This window comes from Episyrphus balteatus, chromosome 1, assembly GCF_945859705.1.
Source record: "Episyrphus balteatus chromosome 1, idEpiBalt1.1, whole genome shotgun sequence".
Classification (NCBI taxonomy): Eukaryota; Metazoa; Arthropoda; class Insecta; order Diptera; family Syrphidae; genus Episyrphus; species Episyrphus balteatus.
In genome coordinates, this window is record NC_079134.1 from 176,041,216 (window position 1) to 176,065,109 (window position 23,894).

General features: G+C 31.8%; 3 protein-coding genes across 4 annotated transcripts in view; 2 read left to right on the plus strand and 1 right to left on the minus strand.

The window, feature by feature from the left end:
• Positions 1 to 16,787, plus strand: part of LOC129906356 (uncharacterized) — a 65,264-nt gene extending 48,477 nt beyond the window's left edge. Inside the window, exons 2-9 of the mRNA XM_055982092.1 lie at positions 1,092 to 1,554; positions 7,622 to 7,906; positions 7,987 to 8,462; positions 9,696 to 9,880; positions 12,380 to 12,575; positions 12,642 to 12,854; positions 14,701 to 14,931; positions 15,033 to 16,787. Of these exons, the coding sequence (XP_055838067.1) occupies positions 1,092 to 1,554; positions 7,622 to 7,906; positions 7,987 to 8,462; positions 9,696 to 9,880; positions 12,380 to 12,575; positions 12,642 to 12,854; positions 14,701 to 14,931; positions 15,033 to 15,181 (2,198 nt within the window). The 3' untranslated portion in view covers positions 15,182 to 16,787. The remainder of the gene's footprint in view (positions 1 to 1,091; positions 1,555 to 7,621; positions 7,907 to 7,986; positions 8,463 to 9,695; positions 9,881 to 12,379; positions 12,576 to 12,641; positions 12,855 to 14,700; positions 14,932 to 15,032) is intronic.
• Positions 16,788 to 21,123: 4,336 nt separating this feature from the next.
• LOC129906361 (INO80 complex subunit B) lies at positions 21,124 to 22,222 on the plus strand. The gene has a single exon (XM_055982102.1). The coding sequence runs from the start codon at positions 21,232 to 21,234 to the stop codon at positions 22,138 to 22,140; it is 909 nt and encodes a 302-aa protein (XP_055838077.1). The 5' UTR covers positions 21,124 to 21,231; the 3' UTR covers positions 22,141 to 22,222.
• Positions 22,173 to 22,837, minus strand: LOC129906365 (intraflagellar transport protein 20 homolog). Of its 2 annotated transcripts, none has more exons than XM_055982108.1 (3): positions 22,636 to 22,837; positions 22,417 to 22,571; positions 22,173 to 22,371 (listed from the first exon to the last, which is right to left on the minus strand). In XM_055982108.1, exons 1-3 carry the CDS (start codon positions 22,757 to 22,759, stop codon positions 22,330 to 22,332), a joined length of 321 nt encoding a protein of 106 aa, XP_055838083.1. In that variant the 5' UTR covers positions 22,760 to 22,837; the 3' UTR covers positions 22,173 to 22,329. The 2 variants fall into 2 exon arrangements, with proteins under 2 accessions (XP_055838083.1, XP_055838082.1); XM_055982107.1 differs by having other exon boundaries at positions 22,173 to 22,354; positions 22,636 to 22,832.
• Positions 22,838 to 23,894: the final 1,057 nt, after the last annotated feature.

Genomic DNA, 23,894 nt, shown 5'->3' on the forward strand with positions numbered 1-23,894 from the left:
TAATATAAATTCCTTTCTGAACCATGGATATTTTGTTTTTATTTATTGTGAATAATTTGAAAATTATATGATCAACTGATGGAATTATAGAAAAAATAAACACAACACTCGACACACCCTAATCACATGGTCAATTTATGTAATTTGCATAAAAGCTAACTACTCTATTGGAATTTGTTAAAAAAAAAATAAAATGTCCTCATATTGAGTTGATTGAAGTTAATTTACAGTAGAGAAAGTATTTTCCTAAAGTCAGCTGAAAAACGTGTGTATGCATTTATGTTCATCTGTTCCATAATAACTTTGGAACTATTTGTCATAGTTTGACAAAAGTGGTATCGTTGAAAGCGTCTTTTCTTACCGCAGATTATAGGATCGCATTTAACTATAGTTTGACGTCATACTGACTTTAGCTTTGCTGCAGGATAGATTTCAGTTAAGGAGAAAGAATGTAGAAGTTTAAAACAAAAATGGACCTGCAGTCTTAAATTCAGTTATTTGGCCAAGAAGTGTGGCTTTTTTGACCCCTTTTAGTAAAAATACAAAACTGGGTGAAACATGCTGAAATTTTGGTAGCCTACCTATGAAACTCACCAACACAACTTTAATCATTTGGTTTTGTTAATACTTACCACTAAACTCATGTTATGATGTAAAAAAATTCACTGAAATTGTTTATTAGACCTACGTGATTCAAAATGCTAATTCTCCCCCCTTATTGATTGGATTGTTCACTGTTCAGCCTAGATTCCAAATATTTATGTACAAAGTATATCCGGAACGATAAATCAATATTACCTTTATTAACAAACAATAGAAGCAAATGGGCGGACATTTTCCATTTAAAACAAAACAAAATAACTAGGTCTGTAGTTGCATTATAAAAAATAATTCTATTTATTATTCACCATAAAATTTGCATATCTCACGACAATGCGTCGTCGCTTGTCCGCAATTCTTGTAATAAATTATAATAATCACTTTACATTTCAGGAACTTTATCGACATTTTATTTATCTAAATGAACATATTTTTTATTTATTAAATAAATAATAATAATAATTTAATTTATGTATGTCTTTTCATTACAGATCAATCATCATCAGGTTCATATTGGCAAACTCACGTTGTAACACCATCATCGTCATCATCATCAGTATTAGATTCGCCATTCTTTTCGGCGACACATGGTCTCGTGCAGACACATCCCTCATTGGGAGGTAGTAGTATACCAAGACCATTAACGAGCAATAGTCTTGGCAGTGGCAGTAAAATTGGCAATACAGCTTATGTGGCACCAAGTGTTGGTGGAGCTTTGAATTCAAGGCAAAGCTTAACTGGTGGTCGATTTGGTTCAACGCCGGCAATAGCTGTCAATCCAAATCCTAAGTCACCATTTAGACATTTAGATTATGCAACAAGTGCAACAGCAGAACTGAGAAGAAATCCATCCCTATCGGCACCAGATGAGTGTGCACGTGCTTGTCGTGAAGGTGAACCCCCGAGAATTTGTTATTATCATTTCACATTGGAATACTATACAGTACTTGGAGCGTAAGTGTATACTCGTATTTATTATTTAATACTTGGACAAAGTTAAAGTTAATAAAAAGTTAATAAGCGGATATATTTTTATTGTCTCTATGTGACCGCTATTAAAAGATATTGATTTATTCCTACAGAGCTCTCGCAAACTACAAACTTTTATCGGACGATAGTTCGGTTAGGCTAGTACTTTGCTAGTCGATTGAATAGTCGGCCTTGTAGTAAATATATCGCTTAGAATCATGACTAACAACCTTTAACAATTCTTGTGTGCCTTTCATTAATTTGGTAGAATGTAAGGGACGTACAATTTACTGCCGAACCCGAACGGCGAGTCAGAGATGAACTTTTCCATACCACTCTTATTTTTAGGTGATGGAGCCTGGGAATCGAACCCAGAACGCTGGCACAATAGTCCATCGCACTAACTATGGCGGTACAATTTACAATGAATTGCTCATTTTATTGAACTTCTGGATTAGGTTATATTAAATAAGAATATAAGAACATTTTTGTAGTTCTTATTCTAAGGCTACGGCCACGTCCTGAGCGGCTGAGCGTCTGAGCGGCTGCGCGGCAATCCTGAGCTACGAAGTGGCCACGTCCTGATCGGCGATCCTGAGCGGCAATTTCAAAACCCTACAAGTGCAAAACTTTCGATTCCTAGAAGTGCCTATTTTTTTTTTTTGTTTTATAATTCAAAATAAAATAAAGTTGGTATGCCATATTGTAGTTAATATAGATCAACGCCTAAAACTTAAATTTCAAAAGAATCTAATGACCTGTTTTGGAAAATTTGATTTTTCAAAAAAAAAAATCAACATTTTTTCGAAAATCAAAAAATGCATTTCTTCAAAATTTTATTTCTGATTTATACTAAGACTAAATAAATGCTTTTGTATAAAAAATTTTAATAAAATTTAATAAGCCGTTTGAGAGAAATTCAGAATTTAAAAAAATGGTTCTATGACAGGTACCGTTAATAATGACTTTCGAAAAAATCTTTTTTTGTTAAAAGGTTAAAAGGCCTTGTCCAAATACCCACACTTAATTTTTTTTATTTTATCGTTTAAAGAGTTTTTGAGAAAATTATACTTTTCTAGGATTGGTGCATCACAGGTATGGCTAGATAAGGTTCTAAAAAAAAATAATTCCATAAAATCATCTGCACAATCTCCAAAAACTGATACATACCAAGTTTGAAGAGAATTGATCCATCCGTTTATAGCTTCTTAAACAGACAAAGATTCGAGTCCCTGGTTCGATCCCTGTAGGGGTCTATTTATATTTTTTTATTTTAACGAACAAAATTAATATTTTTCTTCACAAGAAACCATAATTTTCAACATTTACTAAAATGTTCGTGCTAATTTAGAATATAATGTAGTTCGCCGCTCAGGATTTCAAAACAAAAATAGAACAGCCGCTCAGGATTGCCGCTCAGACGCTCAGCCGCTCAGGAACTGCACGTACCCTAAGTATATTTTCTAATACTCAAAGTATTTGTTGCAACATAGTTAACTTTTGACCATTCGGTAAAAATTCTCGCCTAACGCCATATTAAAATATATTCTATCTCATAATACAAGCAAGAATGTATTTATGTATATTAAATTCAAAGTTTAAAAACATCCGTTTTCAAAGTTAATTCCTCTGTGGTATGGAATTCATATCCCGCTCTTTGAGCTTTCAAATATTGTTTAACTTTCTCTTTTTTTAACACTTGAGCTGCAAGTAGAAATATTTATGAATAAAATGATTCGTGCTAGACAATATCGATATATCAGAAGTCAGAGTTGTTGTCCCTTCGAACGAACCTTTTGTGATCTTATACCCTTTTGTTTTCTTTGCAAAACACACTTCAAAACTGAGCTTAGACCTTTTATACGTTTAAGTATAATATTCCGGAAAAGGTAAAAATGTAAACATTTCATATTTGTATTTTATTTGAAAAAAGTGACTTCAATTGCTTATACAGAACATCTTACACTTACACTGTTTGAGTCCTATCGAAATTCAAAGTTCAAACAACAACAAAGAATTCATGATCACATACAAAAAATGTGCAACAAATAGCTCGTATTTCATTTACAGTCAAACCCCTCATTTCATAAAGTTTTCCAAAGACTTTTGTTAATATTTGCAAGAATTCCAAAAGAACTATAAAGGTTTTTCACACACCTAACCGTGATCAATTCTGCAAAAGAAGACTTGCCAAAGATGTTGTGAGTAGGGGTTTATCTAAAATGTAAGTGAATCTTTAAGATCAAAGTATTTTGACTTGGAAATTATCTAGGCATTAATTACACTGGTCGGCAACGAAAATAGAGCTTGAACCAAACCATACTTTTGATTTTGCTAAAGGATTTTTGTATGCTGATTCCGAATCCGAAATATTTAAATATTAACAGGTCAAAAACGCGTTTTTTTTGTACTTTTGGCGTTGAATTTCATCGCCGTTAAATTTGTTTTAGCTAAACTACTAATGCAATCTCCAAAAGCCATACTTTATAATCTTAAATATGTTTATTTTCTTGTTTTAAAAATATTTTTGATACAGAAAAAAAACAATTTGATACAGAAATGTATAATATCACAAAATCTTAGTGTTAAAGGTAACTTATGGTTTTTTGAAGCAGAATTGAAGTAAATTACAGTTTTCGACTCCTGATTGGCATACAAAAAAGAAAATATTACGGAAAAATATTTATTTTATATCAAACGTCAAAAAACATTTCATTCAAAATTTGTTTTTGGGACTTTATAGCGAAAATAGTGATGAGCAGAGCTCAAAAACTAGACGTGATGGAATAAAACTGTAAACAGTTTTGAATTCAGCACACTCAATTTAATTAAAATCACCTGACAGAGTTCTTGCTCCCGAATTTTTTTTTATTTTTTGCCGATCAGTGTTATTATTAAATAATGAATTGAGCCTTCTTACTCACGTCAATTCAAAAAGTCGAGTTTTCAACTCCTCAAAGTCGCGAATTCAAGGTTTCAAACTGTAAAGCCTATAAAACATTGAAATCTACATTTTAATAAATTCCAATAGTGTCTATTTCGAAATAAACGGACATAACCTATTTGCCATCCCATTGTTCAATTAAAGGAGATTTCACTGTAAATATTTGCCATGTGTTCCTCCTTATAATCGTGCCAAAGTGAAACTACCTTATTCATAAAGATTTAGGACGTTCGACAGTGAGCTTATGCCTCTATATGCTCTCAGTGCGGAAATCAATGGAACGTAAAATTTGTACAATAAAAACGAAATTGATACCCCTTAAGCCCTTAAGTAAATAAACACAACCAACAACGAAACAATAATAATTTCATTCATACTATAGACTACCGCTTCCTTTACATGCTTATTATATTTGCTAAGGCCTATGGCATAGTGTCGGTTGGGGAAAACTTCTGCCTACTCAATGCCTCATATCTCATAACTTAAGCTGCGATTTTATTCTCATTTTCTTCTTCGTGCTCCGTTTGCATAATAACAATAATAATCGTTGGTCGGCGTCATCGTCGTCGTCACGTCAGAGCAGCGCAACAGCTCAATACCTACCCACATTGCGCCTTTTTTATATGCTTTCAATCTTATTTTCTCTAATCCAGCTTTTCTGCTCACTTTCTCACAGTTTTCCATTTCATTGAGAATCAAAGTGAAGACATTGGAGTAACAGCTGGCTGGACATTAGCAATGGCAAAAGAAAAGCGAACAAGCGCAGAAAGCAATCTTAAGCTTGCAAGTAATTTGCCTGTCACTGCACCCGCGCCGCCTGCCGCCGCGCTGCATAACGTCACAGTCGTGCTATTACAACAACAGTAAATAATTCAGGTGTGATGCAGTGTCATTTTCACAGAGATGATTACGATTTTTTACGATTATACACACCTGAAGGTTGTCGAACTTTTGTGGTGGCAATACATTATTTCGTTGTGTCTGGGAATAGGCGACATAAAATCGAGACGAAGTGTAATTTGCGATTTGAATTGATCGTTCGAATTGATCGTTCAATAATAACAAAAAAAAAGAGATTAAACTTGACATGACTTTCACGCACTGTGCCGGCTTTTCATAAAGTATATGATTTTCTTAGTCTAAGTATACCCTTGGGACATGGGCTTTTCCAACTGGTCTCATTTCTCTTTTTTTTCAATATTATATCAAAATTGTTTTGAAGCCGGAGGTATTACAATTCAAAAGTAGTAAAACAATTTGTTTAGCTATTGAAATTCAAACGATTTATCGGACTCAGATTGGTTCGTCACAAAGCTGTATGCGATCATAAGTTAATTGAGCTCTTGACTCTTAGACTTATAAGCCAAGATCATGGAAGTAAAGACGAAGAAAGTTATTGTAACTGACAGTTAACACAGAGGTCTAGTTTCGATTACCTTCTGTACTACGTGTCATATTTTAGGGGTACCTACTGCCCTTTGCAATCAATACTTTCAAATGATAAATGTACATCGAACTTGCTTTGTTGAGCTTTTTCCCGAATCCTTTTCTGCTCAATCACTGTTAGTGTTCAGCTTCAGATATAAATAATATTTTTCTCAAAGATATTGGAAATAGAAATTTTTGATATCTCAAAATATTCGTGGTCAACATAACTAATGGTTTCTTTAAACGAATTCTTGATTGGATTAAAAAAGCAACATAGGTATTACGAAAAAATATATATTTAGCCTAGTACACTTAGCTGAAGCGAAACGAAATTTTCCATACAAAATTTCGCTGACGAAATCTTGAACGAAATTAAATTTGTTTTGTTTTTGCTAGGCTAAACCATCGAAAAGAATTTCATTGAAAATTAGTTTTTGAGACTTTCACGTTCTGCATTTCACTTTTTGCGCATTCACTTGCCGAAAAGAAATTAAGTCTATTCTCGATTTTTTCACTCATTTAGATTTTCTCATCGAATTCAATTCACTTTGTTTCTGTTCGTGAATTTGGTGCCTTTTTCAATGAATCATCAATTTTTGGACAAAAAAATTATTAAAACTTATATTTTAATTTTGTTTGCAATGTAAAATTAGTAAAAAGTCTTAAAAATTTAAGCAACTTTAACTCTAAGAGCAAGTTCGTGCGACCCAGTCGTGCATTTTATTTATTTTAAATTTTGCTTTCTTCCATTAAAACTGCCAATTAAATTGCATCCATGTTCAAAGCAGCAGTAATTTCACTTTAGAAACAAAATAAAAGTGGATGATCCTTCAGTTTTGACAGTACGAAGCAATTTCGAAGTGTTCGAAATCGATCGAAATGAAAAATATGATATTTCATTTCACGTGAAATTGAAAAGTAATTTCAATTCACTTTCGGTCGAATTGCGGAACATGGGAGTTTATATCGAAAATAGTGGTGTGTACAGTTCAAAAACTAGACGTAATAAATAGGAATAAATCTCTAAACAGTGTTTTTAATTCAGGACAAACATGTCAAAGTTCGAAAGAAATAAAGTTTTTTTTTTAAAGGATGACTTAACTCGCTCCTTGTCCTAGCTGTTTGTGTAAAATTTTTGGGACACAAGAACTTTGAAAAAACACTAAGTACTTTGAATGTAAAAGGAGGAGATTTCACTCTCGATCAAAGATGAATAGAAAAGAGAGAAAAATTTTACGTATAGGTACGTTACTTTTTAAAAAATGTTTGAAAAATTTTCCAGCACCCTCCAAATTTGTTTCTGGATACGCCACTGTACAAATCTCGTGTACAAAGTAGAATCCCATATTCTAAGTACTGAGCTATCTCAGACTTTGGTTTATAGTGACGTCTGCGACCTCAGACGTTGTAAAACATTAAAACCGTATTTTTTTTGCTTCTTTAACTAAACCCTGGATACAACGAGTATACCCCAAGCCTATGACAAAAAGCGCAGTAATAAATAATAAAAACTTGACTTTCCAAAGACAGAAGCTTAAATTCTTTAAAAAATCAAAGACCCATCCCTTTTCTTTATAGTAGCTGAAGCCTTTATAATATTTCACACAAAAACCCTTTCAACTTAACTTAAATGTCACATTCGATATATAGCTAAATATTCAATTGTCTATATTTCCACAGAGCTTGCCAATTGTGCACACCAAATGCAACAAACACAGTTTGGAGTCATTGCCAATGTGTGCTTGCCGATGGAGTTGAACGTGGTATTCTCACAGCCAACCGTATGATCCCGGGACCAAGTATTCAAGTTTGTGAAAATGACAAAGTCGTCATCGATGTAGAAAACCATATGGAAGGAATGGAAGTAACACTCCATTGGCATGGTATTTGGCAACGTGGCTCTCAATACTACGATGGAGTACCATTTGTGACACAGTGTCCAATTCAGCAAGGAAATACATTTAGGTAAATCATTTTTGCATAATATTTAAAAAAAAAAATGACATATTCATAAATTACAATTATGCAATCTTATACACAAATAGATACCAATGGACAGGTAATTCGGGAACACATTTCTGGCACGCACATACTGGCCTTCAGAAACTCGATGGTCTTTATGGAAGTATTGTTGTGCGTCAGCCACCATCTCGTGATCCAAATTCACATTTGTATGATTTTGATTTAACTACACATTTGGTGTTAATAAGCGATTGGTTGCACGAAGATGCTGCAGAAAGATATCCAGGTCGTTTGGCAGTCAATACTGGACAAGATCCCGAATCGTTACTCATAAACGGAAAGGGGCAATTCCGTGATCCAAATACCGGATTCATGACTAACACGCCATTGGAAATATTTACAATAACTCCGGGTCGTCGGTATCGTTTCCGTATGATAAATGCATTTGCCTCAGTTTGCCCCGCTCAAGTGACAATTGAAGGACACGGTATGACGGTAATATCTACAGATGGTGAACCAGTGCAGCCAGTTGTGGTTAATACAATTATATCATTTTCTGGTAAGTTGTAAGATTGCTTGTAGAAGTAGTAGTGTTCTTTGAAGAAGAAAAAAGATTAGCAGAAACCAAAAAAAAAAAAAAATCTTAAACTAGGTCTTGGTTTTTTATAATTCAAGGCCAAAAATTGAAGTGATCATTTTTAATGGTCTAATGGAGCTATTATATAGGATTTTGGGTGATTCAGTGTACTAAATGGGCTTTTGTGTTTTGGTAGACTAGTTTTTAATTGGTTCATTTATTAATTTGGATTTCCCTTAAATTGTTATTGTTCTTGTCCGACTTGAAACTAGACAAGAAATGAGTGATTCATTCAGAAAACTTCTAGCTATTATCTCTATTGAATGAATAAATTATAAGTAACTTAAATAGGTTTAATTGGTAGTTGAAAGCTTTATTATTCGATCTTTTAATGGAGCTGACATCATTACCAAGTAGAGAGTTAGCTAAAATTAGTAAATAATACATTTTTTTTAAAACATATTTCACTTATTACATAAAAACTAAAAAGGAAAGGTGACAGGACGCAACCTTGTGGAACCCCACTTTTTTCTATCAAATTTTTAAAACAAAATTCATTATTTGTTATTCGTTTCTCCAAGTGAACCAATCAAATTCAAGACTCGAAGTTTTGAAATAACAATTATGTTTGATACAAATAAAAGTGGTGACATTTTGATTTATTAAAAAAACCAAACATCTTTTCTATCGAGCATAAAAACAATAACAAAGAAACTTTTCTCCCACTGAACGAAATAAAATCGTGATATCATTACATAAATGAGCAAAAAAAAAAATTAGCTATTGCTGCTTACATTATCTAAGCAGTTTTTTTTTTTTTTCTTATAAAAAAGCAGCAAAAAAAATAGAAAATCGGTCTATCGATCTCAATTACGCGATCCAACGTAAAAATCAATTATGCTCGCACAGAGATTTCCGCACCCCCTTCAGCATCTTTTTGCCGGGAACTAGTTTTATGTATAATTCTGCATCTATACAAAAAAGACACTAGTTTCTATTTCTATGACACACATGGGTGAGAACGGAACTTCACCGACTCGAATCTTGGACTTGCTTTGTTTTTAGATGTTTCATGACTATAAGGTTACCATAGTTAGAATCAAAATGGGGGGGGGGGGGGGTCTCTTGCATTTGTTATAGATACTTTAATATTGATCTCATTTAAAATGTATAGTAGAAAACCTATAAGAAAACTTTAATCCCACATTTACACAGGCGAACGTTACGATTTCGTTATCACGGCTGATCAACCCGTCGGAGCTTATTGGATCCAATTGAGAGGCTTAGGCGAGTGCGGTATACGTCGGGTGCAACAATTGGCCATTCTTAGGTATGCCCGAGGTCCATATCAACCTGCGTCAGCGGCACCAACTTATGATGTTGGTATTCCACAGGGTGTGGTGAGTACTATTTGCTGTTTGATATGTTTAGTTTGTTGTTGTTTTTTTTTTTTACTTTCCGTGGGTGAGCTCTCTGCAGGAGCTACATTCATTGGACGAATCAGAGCAAAATTCAAATATTTATACATTTAAAATGTGACTTTGAAATTTTGTCTCTGAAAAAAAAAAATTAATAAAATGTGGTAAGTTACTCTACTTTGTCCACGGACAGACAAATAAACAAAAAAAAGTAAAGCTGTAAATAACGAATTTATGTTGTCGTTGTTGTTCCAAATGGAGTAACCCGGTATAATGATTTTTTTTGCTGTATATACATAGTTATTTTATTATTATTATTTGTAATAATTTTCTATCGCATTTTTATTATTTAATTTATGCAATTGCTATTGCTTTTATTTTTAAGAGTATTGCGACCAGTTCGTGAATCGTGATAGTCTGTAAATATTTTGTATAGATAGCTGATTCATAATTAAATTAGTTGTTGACATAATGTTTTCTTTAAATATACCTATAGGATTATTATTATGAATATTGTACAAATAATGGTATATTATTTTAATTGTTATTATTTCAACTAGGCTTAAGATCTTGGTTGGACCAAATCATGTAAGAGTTTTGAATCGTGATAGTGAATGAAAATAGACATTTGAAAAGTCAGAGTTTAGAATAAGGTTTGAGTCACCTTATTATTGTCGAATAATAGAAAGTACTTACTAGGATTCGAGTCTCGTAATGAAGAAAAAGTTATTGTTTTTTGTGAGTTTTTTTTTTCATAAAAATGTGACGTAAAATAACTGCAAACGAATAAAAGCTTAACTTTCAAAATTTGAACAACTAAGGCATTTAATTGGCTATAAATTATTTGAAATTATTAATTGACAGCGATACTTTATTTTGTTTAGGTTTTTATGATATACTACTTGATTTTTATAGCTATGACTTACACTTTGGTTTTTTTAACTCGAGTCAATTTCTTGCACTACTTTTTTAGTAGAAAATGGTATAAAAGAGACTGACTACTGAATGCTTACCATTCGGAACTAGAGACAAGATGTTTTAAAGTCATACCAAGCTAACGTAATGTGTTTTTACACTTTTTTTCTGTCAATTTACAACAACTTTTCTTCGAAAGTTCTATATTAAGAGACGAAGTAAGTAAAATTGGGTTCTGAATTATAAATGTTCGAATCTAAAAGATGACACACAAACCTTTACCAAGACCAATAACTTTTTACATTAAGGACTAGTACGCAGATCGCTCAAATTTTTACTGACACAAGACAAATGTACAGTCAGAAACGAAAATATAACGTTTTTCGTGTTAGAGGAAATTAAGAACGGGAGTCAAAACCAATGCTGCATTACAATCACTCAGTTTAACAACATCAAGATGAGCTGCCAAGTTTGTGTCAAGTATTTTTTTTGTACGTCCTCCTTTTGAAGGCGGCACTCCACAATTGCACTCGGTGCAGTTTTTTTTTATTTGGAGAGGGAGGAGGTAAGTTAGTACGGATCAAAAAGTTTTTAATGCGAAAGTTCCAGGGCACCAATAAAATCAAAGAGAAATTGATTTTTAAGGAGAAGATTCAAGCTAGTCTAGTTTATGTTATTTGGGATAAGCAGGTTAATTTAATTAAAATATATGGTATTGAGTTATGACTTGTTCAATTTAAATTGCAAAGTCCAAACTACCTTGTCTGTCAAAATGAATAAGAGCCCGACTTAACTATCGGCCGACAGAAAATCTGTACTGTAGTGAAGAACAAGTAAGAGCTTTCAAATTCAACACTCAGAAACTCATATATATAATAATCAAGAGTTTTTAACGTAACTAATAATGTCAAAAAAGTTTTTCAATTCCTTTGATTCTTTAGATAAAAGTAAAAAATTTCGTAAAAATGTTTTTACATATTACCCAGAGCATGAATACAGTTTAGTCATTTTAATATGTAACTTTTGAAATTTACATACATAAATAAATTTATGATAGAAAATAAATTAAATGCATTTATAGTAAAATATTATTTTTTAATATTCATGATGAAATGGAAGATATTTACAGCTGTGTATAATTTTTTTTTTTTAAGTTGTAAAAAAATATTCAAAATTATTTACCTATAGAAAAACCCTTCCATATTCTTATATATTATGTATATTTTTAATAGAATACCCCTTATTTTTATTACAATATTTATGTAAATAATATATTTTTATTTTACACCTCCTCCACTTGTAAATTAATACAAATAATTTTTTTCTCTTTTTTTTTCAAAACAAACAACAATTGTATACAAAAACACAAAATGTAAATTTACACAACACCAAACAAAAAAAATATATTTACTCGAATATATTATATAAAAAAATGTGTATGTGTGTACATAAAATACAATATAAAACCCACCAACCTGGTTAAATGGCCCCCTTAAAAACAAAATCCAACAAATATCCAACACCCCTAAAAAAAAAACTTCCGAACCGAACTAACAACCCGCAAAGGTAATGAATCCATTGGACGCTCAATGTAATCGAGTTCGTGACGATGCTGTTTGTGTAAGTCAACTCAAGAATGCCCAAGAAATTGACCGGGGAATTTTGGACCCAAAACCAGATGTCAAAATCTTCTTACCATTCCGTTTCTATTTGTACACACCCGAGGAATTATTCCAGCCTAACACCTACAACAGGTTCTTGGGTAATTTTTTGACATCTCAAGGTGAATTGATTTTGTTTTTTCTATAAATTGTTTCTATGTTCTTAGTTGCCCCAACTGGAGATCATGTCATCTCGTTGATCGATGAGATTTCATATTTGTCGGCTCCAGCGCCTCTTACATCACAATTTGATGACATTACCCCCGAGCAATTTTGTAACGGAGACAATCGTCCAGCGGACTGTGAAGCAAATTGCATGTGCACCCACAAAATTGATATTCCTCTGAATGCTGTCGTTGAAGTTGTTGTGGTTGATGAAGGTAAGTGGAGCTTTAAATTTTCAGCCAATAAAAATAAATTGCTAAACGATGTGAGGGCGGTCTACTTCGACGGCTATAAAGCATAAATTTATCTATATACGCCGCTCTGGCCGGGCCCACACATATTCATTCGGAATTAATGGTATTTATTGCGCGCATGGAGTTCCTCTTGCTGTGATATTAATAATTAATAGACATTATAGGAAATTATTGTAAATGCAGTTTTGATTAACTTTAAAAATTTTCTTTGGAGGAAGTATTTATATACAGTGGAGGAAGTTTATTATTTGCAGTAGAATTGTGCAAGACAGGAATTGCAATGAAGACACTTTTGTGCACTTGTATATGAATAATGTTTGTTTGATGAATGTCTCTGAATAATTTGTTTTCGTTGATAGCTCATAATTTAGTTTAAAAAGTTTTCCAATAATAGTCGCTTTGCGCAAAGAATAGGAAATTGGGAAATTATTGAGTAATATTGATACTAAAAGGATCACTAGAATGTACGTAAAAGTTCACAGCAGTTAAGTTGAAACAATCTTTAAGTATGAGAACAAATAAAATTACGTGGGTATACATGGTGTATACGTACTTTTTTATTCAAACTAAGTTTGTATTTCTTAATCGTCAATTAAGACTAAATTTTCCTCACGTGACGCAGGTTGAGAAAAGCTTTTAGTAATTCTATGGTTTTTCATAGTCGCGGAGTTCCTTTGGGATCCAGTATCTACTGCAAAGTACTTTAAAGTACTTCTGAATGCATTCAAAGCCAATTAAGACTAAATTTTCCTCACGTGACGTAGGTTGAGAAAAGCTTTTAGTAATTCTATGGTTTTTCATAGTCGCTGAGTTCCTTTGGGATCCAGTATCTACTGCAGTACTTTAAAGTACTTCTGAGTCGCTGCATTCAAAGCCATTTTTTCTATAGAAGAATAGGAGTTGAATGCAATCGCAAATACTTAACAGTCGTTACTGGAGCCCAAAGGAACACAGCTAGTGTAAATTGTGAATTGGAGACTAAACTAGCAGCGCCATAGAGGTCAACAATTAAACTAAGCTGCTAAGGCAGAAGAAAATAGTTTTTTTTTTTACTTTTTGTATTTTTAAAAATGGCATTCGTGGTGAGAACAAAAATGAAGGGTTTTGATTTGACTTAACTGGCAAGAGAAGAGTACCATTTTTTATTATTTCAATGACTTATTGAATCAAAAAAAACAGTATACGAACGTTTCTTGAGAAATTAAATGGGTAAGTATTCAGCTTCGAAATAAGGTGAAATAGAAATTCCAAGTTTTGCAAAAAAAAACTCAAATTTTGGACCTTAACACCTATTTTATACATATTGGTTTATATCAGTTGGTCTTTGAAAAGGCTAATATATAAGTTCCTTACATGTCTTAAGTTATACTCCCGCATTATTATTTCCAGTGCTTTAAAATACTCGAAAATGGTGAAACTGTCAATACTTTCTTCGTGCGTTTTTGGTTCATTCGAGTATTTAATAGGAACGCTTGTAGTTTAAATCGGTTGAAAATTTTTCTTTAAGGCTAGGAACAAACATTTAATCGCAAAAATGGATTGCAAGGATTTCAATGCCTGTGGGGACAGTTTTCAAATTTGTAATCGATGTTATTTTTTTAAGAATGTCTATTCACAGGCGTTGAAATCCTTGTGATCCAATATGACAATGAATAAATAATAGCCCTAAATAAAAATATTAACATCGATCCAAATCTTCTTTTAAAAATCTTAAGATAAAACGATTATACAGGATTCTTATGACAGACTTAAAAAAATGCATTTTTATTTATTTTTCAAACAAAAACTTCTTAATTATTTTTTTTAGTTCAACAACCCAACTTAAGTCATCCCTTCCATTTGCACGGATACGGATTCAATGTAATTGGTATTGGTCGTTCGCCTGATAGCAACGTGAAAAAGATCAATTTGAAACATGCCTTAGATTTGGACAGACGTGGTCTCTTGCATCGACAGTATAATTTACCACCAGTAAAGGATACAATTGCTGTTCCCAACAATGGTTATGTAGTTTTAAGGTTTAGAGCTGATAACCCCGGTAAGTTATTTTATTATTCTTTCTAATCTCTTAACCTTGTATTGGATATCTGTGGAGATGATAACAGGAAATATATTTATGTTATGTTTATTTTTTTCTAGGATTTTGGTTATTCCATTGTCATTTCCTGTTCCACATTGTTATTGGAATGAACCTAATCCTTCAAGTTGGTACAAATGCCGATTTGCCACCAGTTCCTCCAGGTTTTCCGAGATGCGGTGACCATTTGCCGCCAATACCTATTAATTAAATTTTAAATTATATTTGTAAAAATTAAAGAAAACACAGACTACCACCATCTATCACCTCTCTTACCCCAAGATCACACACATACACAACAAAATCGCCTTAGACTGTCATACAAAAAAAAACACCAACACACAAAACGGTGAATTTTTTTAAGTCTAATGACATAGTATAATTTTTGATTTTTTTTTTTTTTGTTTTTGTTCGTAACTTAATTGTTTTACGAAGCCATGCGCAGCAGTCATATGGAGTAGACTTTAAAAAAAAAATTAATATTTTTGATGTGCATTTAAATAGACTAAAAAAAAAAAAAAAAACATTTTAAATTCAAAAAAAAACTTTAAGCTACACTTTCCTGACTATTCACATTATATTTTCACCTCATATAATTTTTATTTTTTATTTTGCTCATGGTTTTTCATTTTAATTCAAACTGATTTATTTTCCTATTCAATTTTTCTTTATTGTAAATTTTGTAAAATTAAAAAAAAAATAGAAAAAAAAACAGAATCTTGCCTTAGACGAATCTTTCGACGTTGGACGTAACTTAATTTTGGTTAAATTTTATTTCTAAATTTAAAAATCTTTATTACATAAATTTAATTATTTTTATACGTTTTTTTTATTTAATTTTAAAATTTTCTTCTAAAAAAAAATCATCTACGTCCAATGTTCAGTAAAATTAAGCTTTTGTACAGAATTTTTTATTTTTACTTTAGCTTTATAAACAGTAAAAAAAAAAAACAAGTAATTATTTTAGTTTTCTACACACACACGTATATAATGGTTCTAAATAAGCACTATATCAATATACCTGCGTATGTATAGTTCTATCTTGAATTTATACATTTTACAAGAACAGAACAAGGATATTACTGAGTTCTAATTATTTTTTAATTGTAATATATATGCCTATATTATTTACAAATACACACATATTTATGTAGAATAATTATTTTGTAAAAAAAAATGTTTCTTTTTTGTTCTTTTATTGTAATTAATTTTGTTTACATTGAAATTTTTTGTAAAAAAAAAATAAACAAGGATGCAACGTAACGAAAACGAACAGACACTCCCAAATGTGCCGAGTGGTAGGTTTAAGTTCAAACGACAAGTAAATAATATTAAAAGAAAAAAAAATCTTTAAGTGTTCAGAGATACATATTTAAAACAAAAAATGCTTTATTTTATTTCTTTATGTTAAATAAAAATATTATATTGTATAAAATATTTCGTCGTTAGCTGGGTTTTGTTCAATTTGTTTTTAATTTATTAACAATTTTTATTCCTAACAATAAATGTTTGCAAAGATTTTTTCCTGTACAGCAAAACACAACCCCTATCCACGAGAAGTGTACATAATTTATGTGAAGCACCCTTGTGATGGTTAAAAAATTGAGTAAGTGTTTATATATTTAATCGACAAACCCAACAAATATTTCAGTTTCTATAAAGCCTTACAGAAGGTTAAAGTTACTTTTGAAAAGCCTTACAGAAGCTACTGTGAGGCTTTATAGGAGCTGAAGTTAAGTTTGGTTAGGTAAGTTTTTTTAATAATTTTACATAGGTTTCTGCAGTGTTTAAGAAAAAAATATCAATGTTCATTGCCTATTTTTAGGATCAAAAATAAAAAAAATTATTTTTAAATCTTAGGTTATGAATCCTTTGGATGCAGTTTGCGATAAGAAGCGTGTTGATGCTGTTTGTGTAACACAATTGGAAAATTCAAATGAAGTTGATAGAGGTGCATTGGTTGATCGACCGGATGTAAAGATCTTTCTTCCTTTTCGATTTTATGAATACACACCTCGTGAACTCTTTGTACCCAATACATACAACAAATACCTTGGTAAAATTAATCATTTAAGACTTTACTTAAAATATTTGATTAACTTTTTTTTTATCGATTTTTTAAGTCGCACCTGGAGCTGATCATCTAATTTCTTTGATCGATGAGATATCTTACATGTCACCGCCATCACCGATGCTTTCACAATTTGAAGATATTCCCCCAGAGTACTTTTGTAATGGAGACAATCGACCTCCGAATTGTGCTCAAAATTGCATGTGTACCCATATGATCGATATTCCATTAGGTGCCATTGTTGAGGTTGTCCTAGTCGATGAAGTTCAGCAAACCAATCTAAGTCATCCCTTCCATCTTCATGGGACATCATACTATGTCGTGGGAATGGGTCGTTCCCCAGATACGAGTGTGAAGAAAATAAATCTGAAGCATGCTCTTGATCTGGATCGACGAGGCATGTTGAAAAGAGATTTTGATAAGCCAGCTCTTAGAGATACAGTAGCTGTTCCAAACAATGGATATGCAGTCCTTCGATTTCGTGCTGATAATCCAGGTTATTGGTTATTCCATTGCCATTTTCAGTTTCATATTTTGATTGGAATGAATCTTGTCATTCACATTGGCACACGCAAAGATCTACCACCTGTGCCACCAAATTTCCCTCGTTGTGGGAATCATTTGCCACCAATAAATGTGTATTAGAATTGTGTAAGAAATTATAATCCTTGTGTAAATTATGCCAAATTGTGTTGTATAACTTGTAAAACTAATATTCTCATTTGCATTTTAATTTTGTATTTCTTTTAATATTATTTTATATTTTTGCATAATTTTTGATGAGATATATTTTTGAAGATTTTATTTTAAATTTCATTACATAAGTAAATTTAAATAAAATTATATTTTCACTTTTTTTTTGTATTATGAAAACAATTTTGTAAAATGCCATTAGATTACTATTTATTAATTTATTAGTTAAGTTCCAAAATAAAATGGCAACAATTATACACCACATCTGTTATAGTGTAAGAAAATTGTATTTAATGTTTAAGTTAAAAAAAAATAATATTTAAAAGAAAATAAATTTTCTTACGATACGATATAATTTATTGTTTCATTTCTAGCACCGGCTGTGTTAAAAAAAATATATTTGAATATATTTATTATAATGTGCACTTTGAAGTCTAATGAAGATATCTGTTTATAAAAGATTTAGAAAAATCTTCTGAAAAAAACTTATGAACAGGAACTTTAAATAACGAATTTCTTACAGTTGTCCTTTTCTATATCGACCCCTTCCCGCAAAATAATCGTATGTGCCAAACAAGATTTTGAATTATGAACAACATTTAACTGTATTTTTACAACACTTAAAGCGAATAAGATATAACTTTTTTTATGTTATGCATTATCAAAATTATCTCCATAAAGTCTAAAAACAAAAAAAATTTAAAGATTTTTCTGTCAACAAAAACATCGTAGGCGCCATGATGCTTACAGCACAAATATGTTAAAATTGTCAGAACAAAAAAGATCAGGAAAGTACAGCCCATATTTATTAAGTTGACTGTTGCGAATCAGTTAATTTGATTGTTATGACTTTGCATTCAAATAAACTATAATTAATTAGCAAATTTATTCACATTTTCAATATTCTTCATATTTATTAGATTCTAAAGAAATCTTTTAAATTAATTTTATCATATTTTTGTCAAAGTAAAACAAATCAGTTTTAGCTTGACACTTTTCACTCATTTGCAACACCTCAAAAGTAGGAGCAGAAAAACTTGACTTGTTTGTAGGACAATTTAGGGCAAGGTTTTCGTTCATGAAACACACAAACTGACAAACCTGTACTTTTTGGATCTTTTCTGTTCTTTTCTGTGAGGAAACAAACCTATCCTTAGCATAAATGATTTTTTTCTCACATTTTTGACATGTTGTGCTTATACTTTGGGACATACTGCCCAACAAACAATTTCGCTACCATAATGATCCAGAGAAAATTCTGGTCGTGATTAATTATAAGTACCTGGGAAATTCCAAAAAATCAAATAGGCGACCTTATATCACTTTTATTGAACCGCAAAGAAGAACAGTCTAATACTTCGTTTTCACCTACCCTAAAGCCTTGTACGCTGCTGAATCGAAAAGAAATTTTCCATACAAAATTTCGTTTTGCTTTTCGTTTTTCAAGTGATGTTTTTTCTTGAATTTTTTTATTTTTTGTAGTTTTATGGTAATTTTTTGTTAACATGTCAGCTGTTGACTTTATCATCTAAATTGGTTCGCTCAGTCCAAAGTTATGAGGTAACAAACAAAAAAAAAAAAAAAAATACAGACGATGAGACGAATTGAATTCCTCCTTTTTGGAAGTCGGTAAAAAACACAGTACACATAATAAGGTAATATATTCCGTACGTTGTCAAAATTTGTTTGTCAAAAATGGGCACCAATCTGTCAAGTCGGCCTTTAATTTTATATATTTCAATCGCAGTAAACAGGAAATTTGTTTTTATTTTGATTTATAAAATGTCATTTGAAAAAATTATAAATTTAAAAATAACAAATTTTCTTAGTGTTTCTTCGCGAAAAATGGTCAGTAATTGTAAAAAATTAGTGGTGTGCGTGGTTCTTCGGTTTTTGAGCGTTTTTCGTCATTAATTTAAAAGAATTAAGAATTACGGTAGCTGACATTGGTCGCCAAATTGTCATGTTTTGACAATCTGGCGACCAATGTCAGTTCGGAAGATATTACCTTTTTATGTGTACTGTGGGTAAAAAATGCAGATGAAGATGTACCTAATATTCCTATAATCTTTATTTTGATTTTCTTTCTCTATCCAAAATCTATGGTACCTACTTAAATACTGTGTCCTTTTAAATGAAGATTTGAAAGTTCATTACAATGTAAATCCGCCATTAATTTTTTCTCAAAAGAGAAATCCAGCCATCTTACAAAATGGGGTAATAAGGTTTTGACGTTTGGCATTTGGCAACAACAATTTCCAAGACAAATTTGTTTACAACAACAATTTCAATGGGCTGGGCTGTCAAAACCTTAAGTAGCCATAAGTTTTGACAGTTCTCAATACTGAGTTTTTTCTAATGATCATACCTTCTCTTTTTATACCATGGCTCTAATGATCATACCTTGTCTTTTTATACCATGATACTTTGTGACATACTGCCCAACAAACAATTTCGCTACTATAATGATCCAGAGAAAATTCTGGTCTTGATTAATTATATAAGTACCTGGGAAATTCCAAATAATCAAATAGGCGACCTTATATCACTTTTATTGAACCGCTGTTGACTTTATCATCTAAATTGGTTCGATCAGTCCAAAGTTATGAGGTAACAAACAAAAAAAAATACAGACGATGAGACGAATTGAATTCCTCCTCCTTTTTGGAAGTCAGTAAAAAACACAGTACACATAATAAGGTAGTATATTCCGAAATTTGTTTGTCAAAAATGGGCACCAATCTGTCAAGTCGGCCTTTAATTTTATATATTTCAATCGCAGTAAACAGGAAATTTGTTTTTATTTTGATTTATAAAATGTCATTTGAAAAAATTATAAATTTAAAAATAACAAATTTTCTTAGTGTTTCTTCGCGAAAAATGGTCAGTAATTGTAAAAAATTAGTGGTGTGCGTGTTTCTTCGGTTTTTGTGCGTTTTTCGTCATTAATTTCAAAGAATTAAGAATTACGGTAGCTGACATTGGTCGCCAAATTGTCATTTTTTGACAATCTGGCGACCCTGACATTGTTCGGAAGATATTACCTTTTTATGTGTACTGTGGGTAAAAAATGCAGATGAACATGTACCTAATATTCCTATAATCTTTATTTTGATTTCCTTTCTCTATCCAACATCTATGGTACTTAAATACTGTGTCTTTTTATTTAAATGAAGATTTGAAAGTTCATTACAATGTAAATCCGCCATTAATTTTTTCTCAAAAGAGAAATCCAGCGCTCTGAACATATTTTTCTAAAATTTGTTATTAAACATCTGAAAGCAATTTATTACATATTTTTACCTTTTTTATTTTTCCCTTTCCTGGAACGCCTTGTAATTGTCAAAATCTGACAGAAAGAATTTTGTTAAGGCGAAATGACTGACAGCCGGCGAATTGGTTTTCTCAAATAAACAAAAAAGTCATTTCAATCATTTCTATTTACATAAAAATAAAGTTTTCTTTTCCCTTTAATTTAATAATATAAAATCTAAACTATGTCGTCAAATAAAATAAATGATCAATGTTTGCAACGTAACATCGATAGCCTTCTGTCTTCAACAGAAAATTCACCCAAACGACACAAAAAACGTAAGAAGCATCGTCACCGTCAATCACTCCCGAGTGACGAAGAATGCATCGATGTAACCTCCGATATTCCAACTACTTCCATCCGCATTGTAAATCGTGATCACACAGAAAAACACCGACATTCAACTCCAAATACATCAAAGCTGTCAGTGACACCGCCTTCACTTAAATCAGTTCCCGCTGGAAAGAAACGCAAAAAAGGCAAAGACAGTGGAACGTCCAGCGATGAGGAACGCTGGCTAGATGCAATTGAGTCTGGCAAACTCGAAGAAGTCGATGATGAGTTGAAGAAAATCAAAGATCCCAAACTAATGACGGCCAGGCAGCGTGCAATGTATGAACGAAGCACTGACAAAGAACCAAGTCCCGGCGGAGAGATTCTAATGTCATTGCCAACTGGTTACAAGGAGAAGGTGATGACTGCCGAAGCTATAGAAAAGGCACTTCTCAAATCACAAAAACGCAAACAACTCGCCGATGAGAAGCGGGAGAAGGACAAAAAGAAGACAATGGAAAGATTGCTGAAGAAACAGGAGACCAAACAACGTTCGCAAGGAAAGAACAAAGCTGTTAAGACTCAGGAGCCAGTTATAACTTACCATAACACTTATGAAGGTGCGACAGTATCGTTGCCACCAGATTTTGAGTTTCCTTTGAAGCCACAAGTGGTTAAGGATCCGCCAAAACCGATTCTCTGTGGAATCCCAGGTTGCTCCAATCTGAAGATATACAACTGCTCCAAGACAAATCTGCCACTTTGCAGTTTCGTTTGCTATAGGAAGAATGTAGCTGCTGTTAAGGAAATTATGTGTTAGGTTTTAAGGGAATATAATTGTAAAAGAATATGTTTTTTGGAAGGAATATGAAAGTCTTTTAATAAAATGTTAGTCTTTTTCAGTTTGATTGTTTCATTTATTGATTCTGGACAAAATTGTTGATTATTTCTTGCTGCTCTGATTCAATCATTTGCAAGTGATGGTATTCAGTTTTGAGGCGTTCCAATTCTATTGACTTTTCATGGATTTGGCTCTGAAATTAAATTGAATCTTCTCTCAAAAAATCACCTCACATGACTTGTAATAAAATTATACCTGAAATATTTGTTGTTCTGCTTGTCTTTGCTTCGCTATGGTTTTTAGAAGATTTTGAGTACTAATGGCACGAATTCTCTCTTTTTCAACATCCTTGGAAAAATCATTGAATATCTTTTGAAATTCTTCAGCGTATCGTTTGAAATCTTGAAGTTCTAATAAGGTAAACAAAATTAAGTTCTACTTTGTCCCAAAAGATAAATATTTGAATTTATTTACTTGTTGCAAATTCAAGACATTCTTCTCGAAGTTCATTTGCTTCGGATGCAATTTTAGGATCTTGAACACGAAGACGATAAATATCGTCAATATAGAGGCCAGCCTTTTGTAATTCTTCTGCCATATTTAATTTGATAAAATATAATTATAAGTAAACTTTTTTGGATTTTCAAGTTATTGTTGTTGTTGCTATGGGCAACAATATCTTCGAAACAGAAGAAATGTAAAGTGTATATACAAGTGCGCATGAACGCTGTTCTGGGAGTCAACATTACAAATTCAAATACCAAGGAGTGGTATTTGCAACTTTTGCAGTACAACCTTATTTTTAGCTATCAAAATAAGGCCATTTTCAAATATATAAGAGGTGTACATCTATACAAAGGAAAAATTGTAATTTGTGAGCTCTATTCTATGATCCAATTCCATGTGAATTTAAAAAAAGAATAAGTAGGTATTTAAAAAATAGTTTTTTTTATCTATCGGATAAGTCTGAATCCAGCCCCAGATTCTACAAAGTGATGGGTAAATACAAAGGCCCTGAAAAAACACACGGACGTGGAAATTAATCTTTTTTATGAGTTATTTATGAGATATGTCAAAGAGTGGAAAAGAAATGCGATATGAAAAGTGATTCAAAGTAAACGAATTCATTGCATTATATAAGTAAAAGCCTGATAAAAAGTTAAAGTTTAGTTTTTTAGTACTGTCCCAGTGTCAGTCGGTTTCTATTGTCTTTTAAAAAGATTCTATGATTAAAAATATCAAAAAATAAGTTTTTAATCAAGAAATAAATTAATGAAAAATGAAAAAACCGTTATCACAACTCTTTGAATCAAGAAAACCGTGAATACTCTCCACATAACCTGGAATTTTTCACTACAGCTGCGTACTGAAAAATGTAAATTATATATAATTTTTTTGTTCATACGGTGACTTAACTACATTAGCCACTTTTTGCAAAAGTACAAAAGTTAAAACTTATTTTTTGATGTTTTTTTATGAATTTTTTGATTCAGCCTAGTACGCAGATCGGGAAAAATTTTATTTCTCATACAAATTTTTTCTCGAGACAAATTTTGTCTTGAATATTTTTCCGAGCAGTACGCAGTTCACGCGCAATGTTTAAATATTTGGAGCCACTGAAAAAGTCTCCACTTAATTTTGCTCAGACAGATAATGTTCGAAGCATTATTCTGCTGGCAAAATTGTGACAAGAAAAAAAAATAAAACGAAATTGAAAAAAATTCAAACAAAAT

Bases quoted from the DNA above. Each gene is read 5' to 3' on its own strand.
- LOC129906365 (XM_055982107.1), bottom strand. From the start codon at position 22,759: ATGGCAGAAGAATTACAAAAGGCTGGCCTCTATATTGACGATATTTAT. The intron at 22,572-22,635 runs GTAAATAAATTC...TTACCTTATTAG, and splicing joins ATGTCTTGAATTTGCAACAA to AACTTCAAGATTTCAAACGA. The intron at 22,355-22,416 runs GTATAATTTTAT...ATTTAATTTCAG, and splicing joins CAGAACAACAAATATTTCAG to AGCCAAATCCATGAAAAGTC.
- LOC129906361 (XM_055982102.1), top strand. From the start codon at position 21,232: ATGTCGTCAAATAAAATAAATGATCAATGTTTGCAACGTAACATCGAT.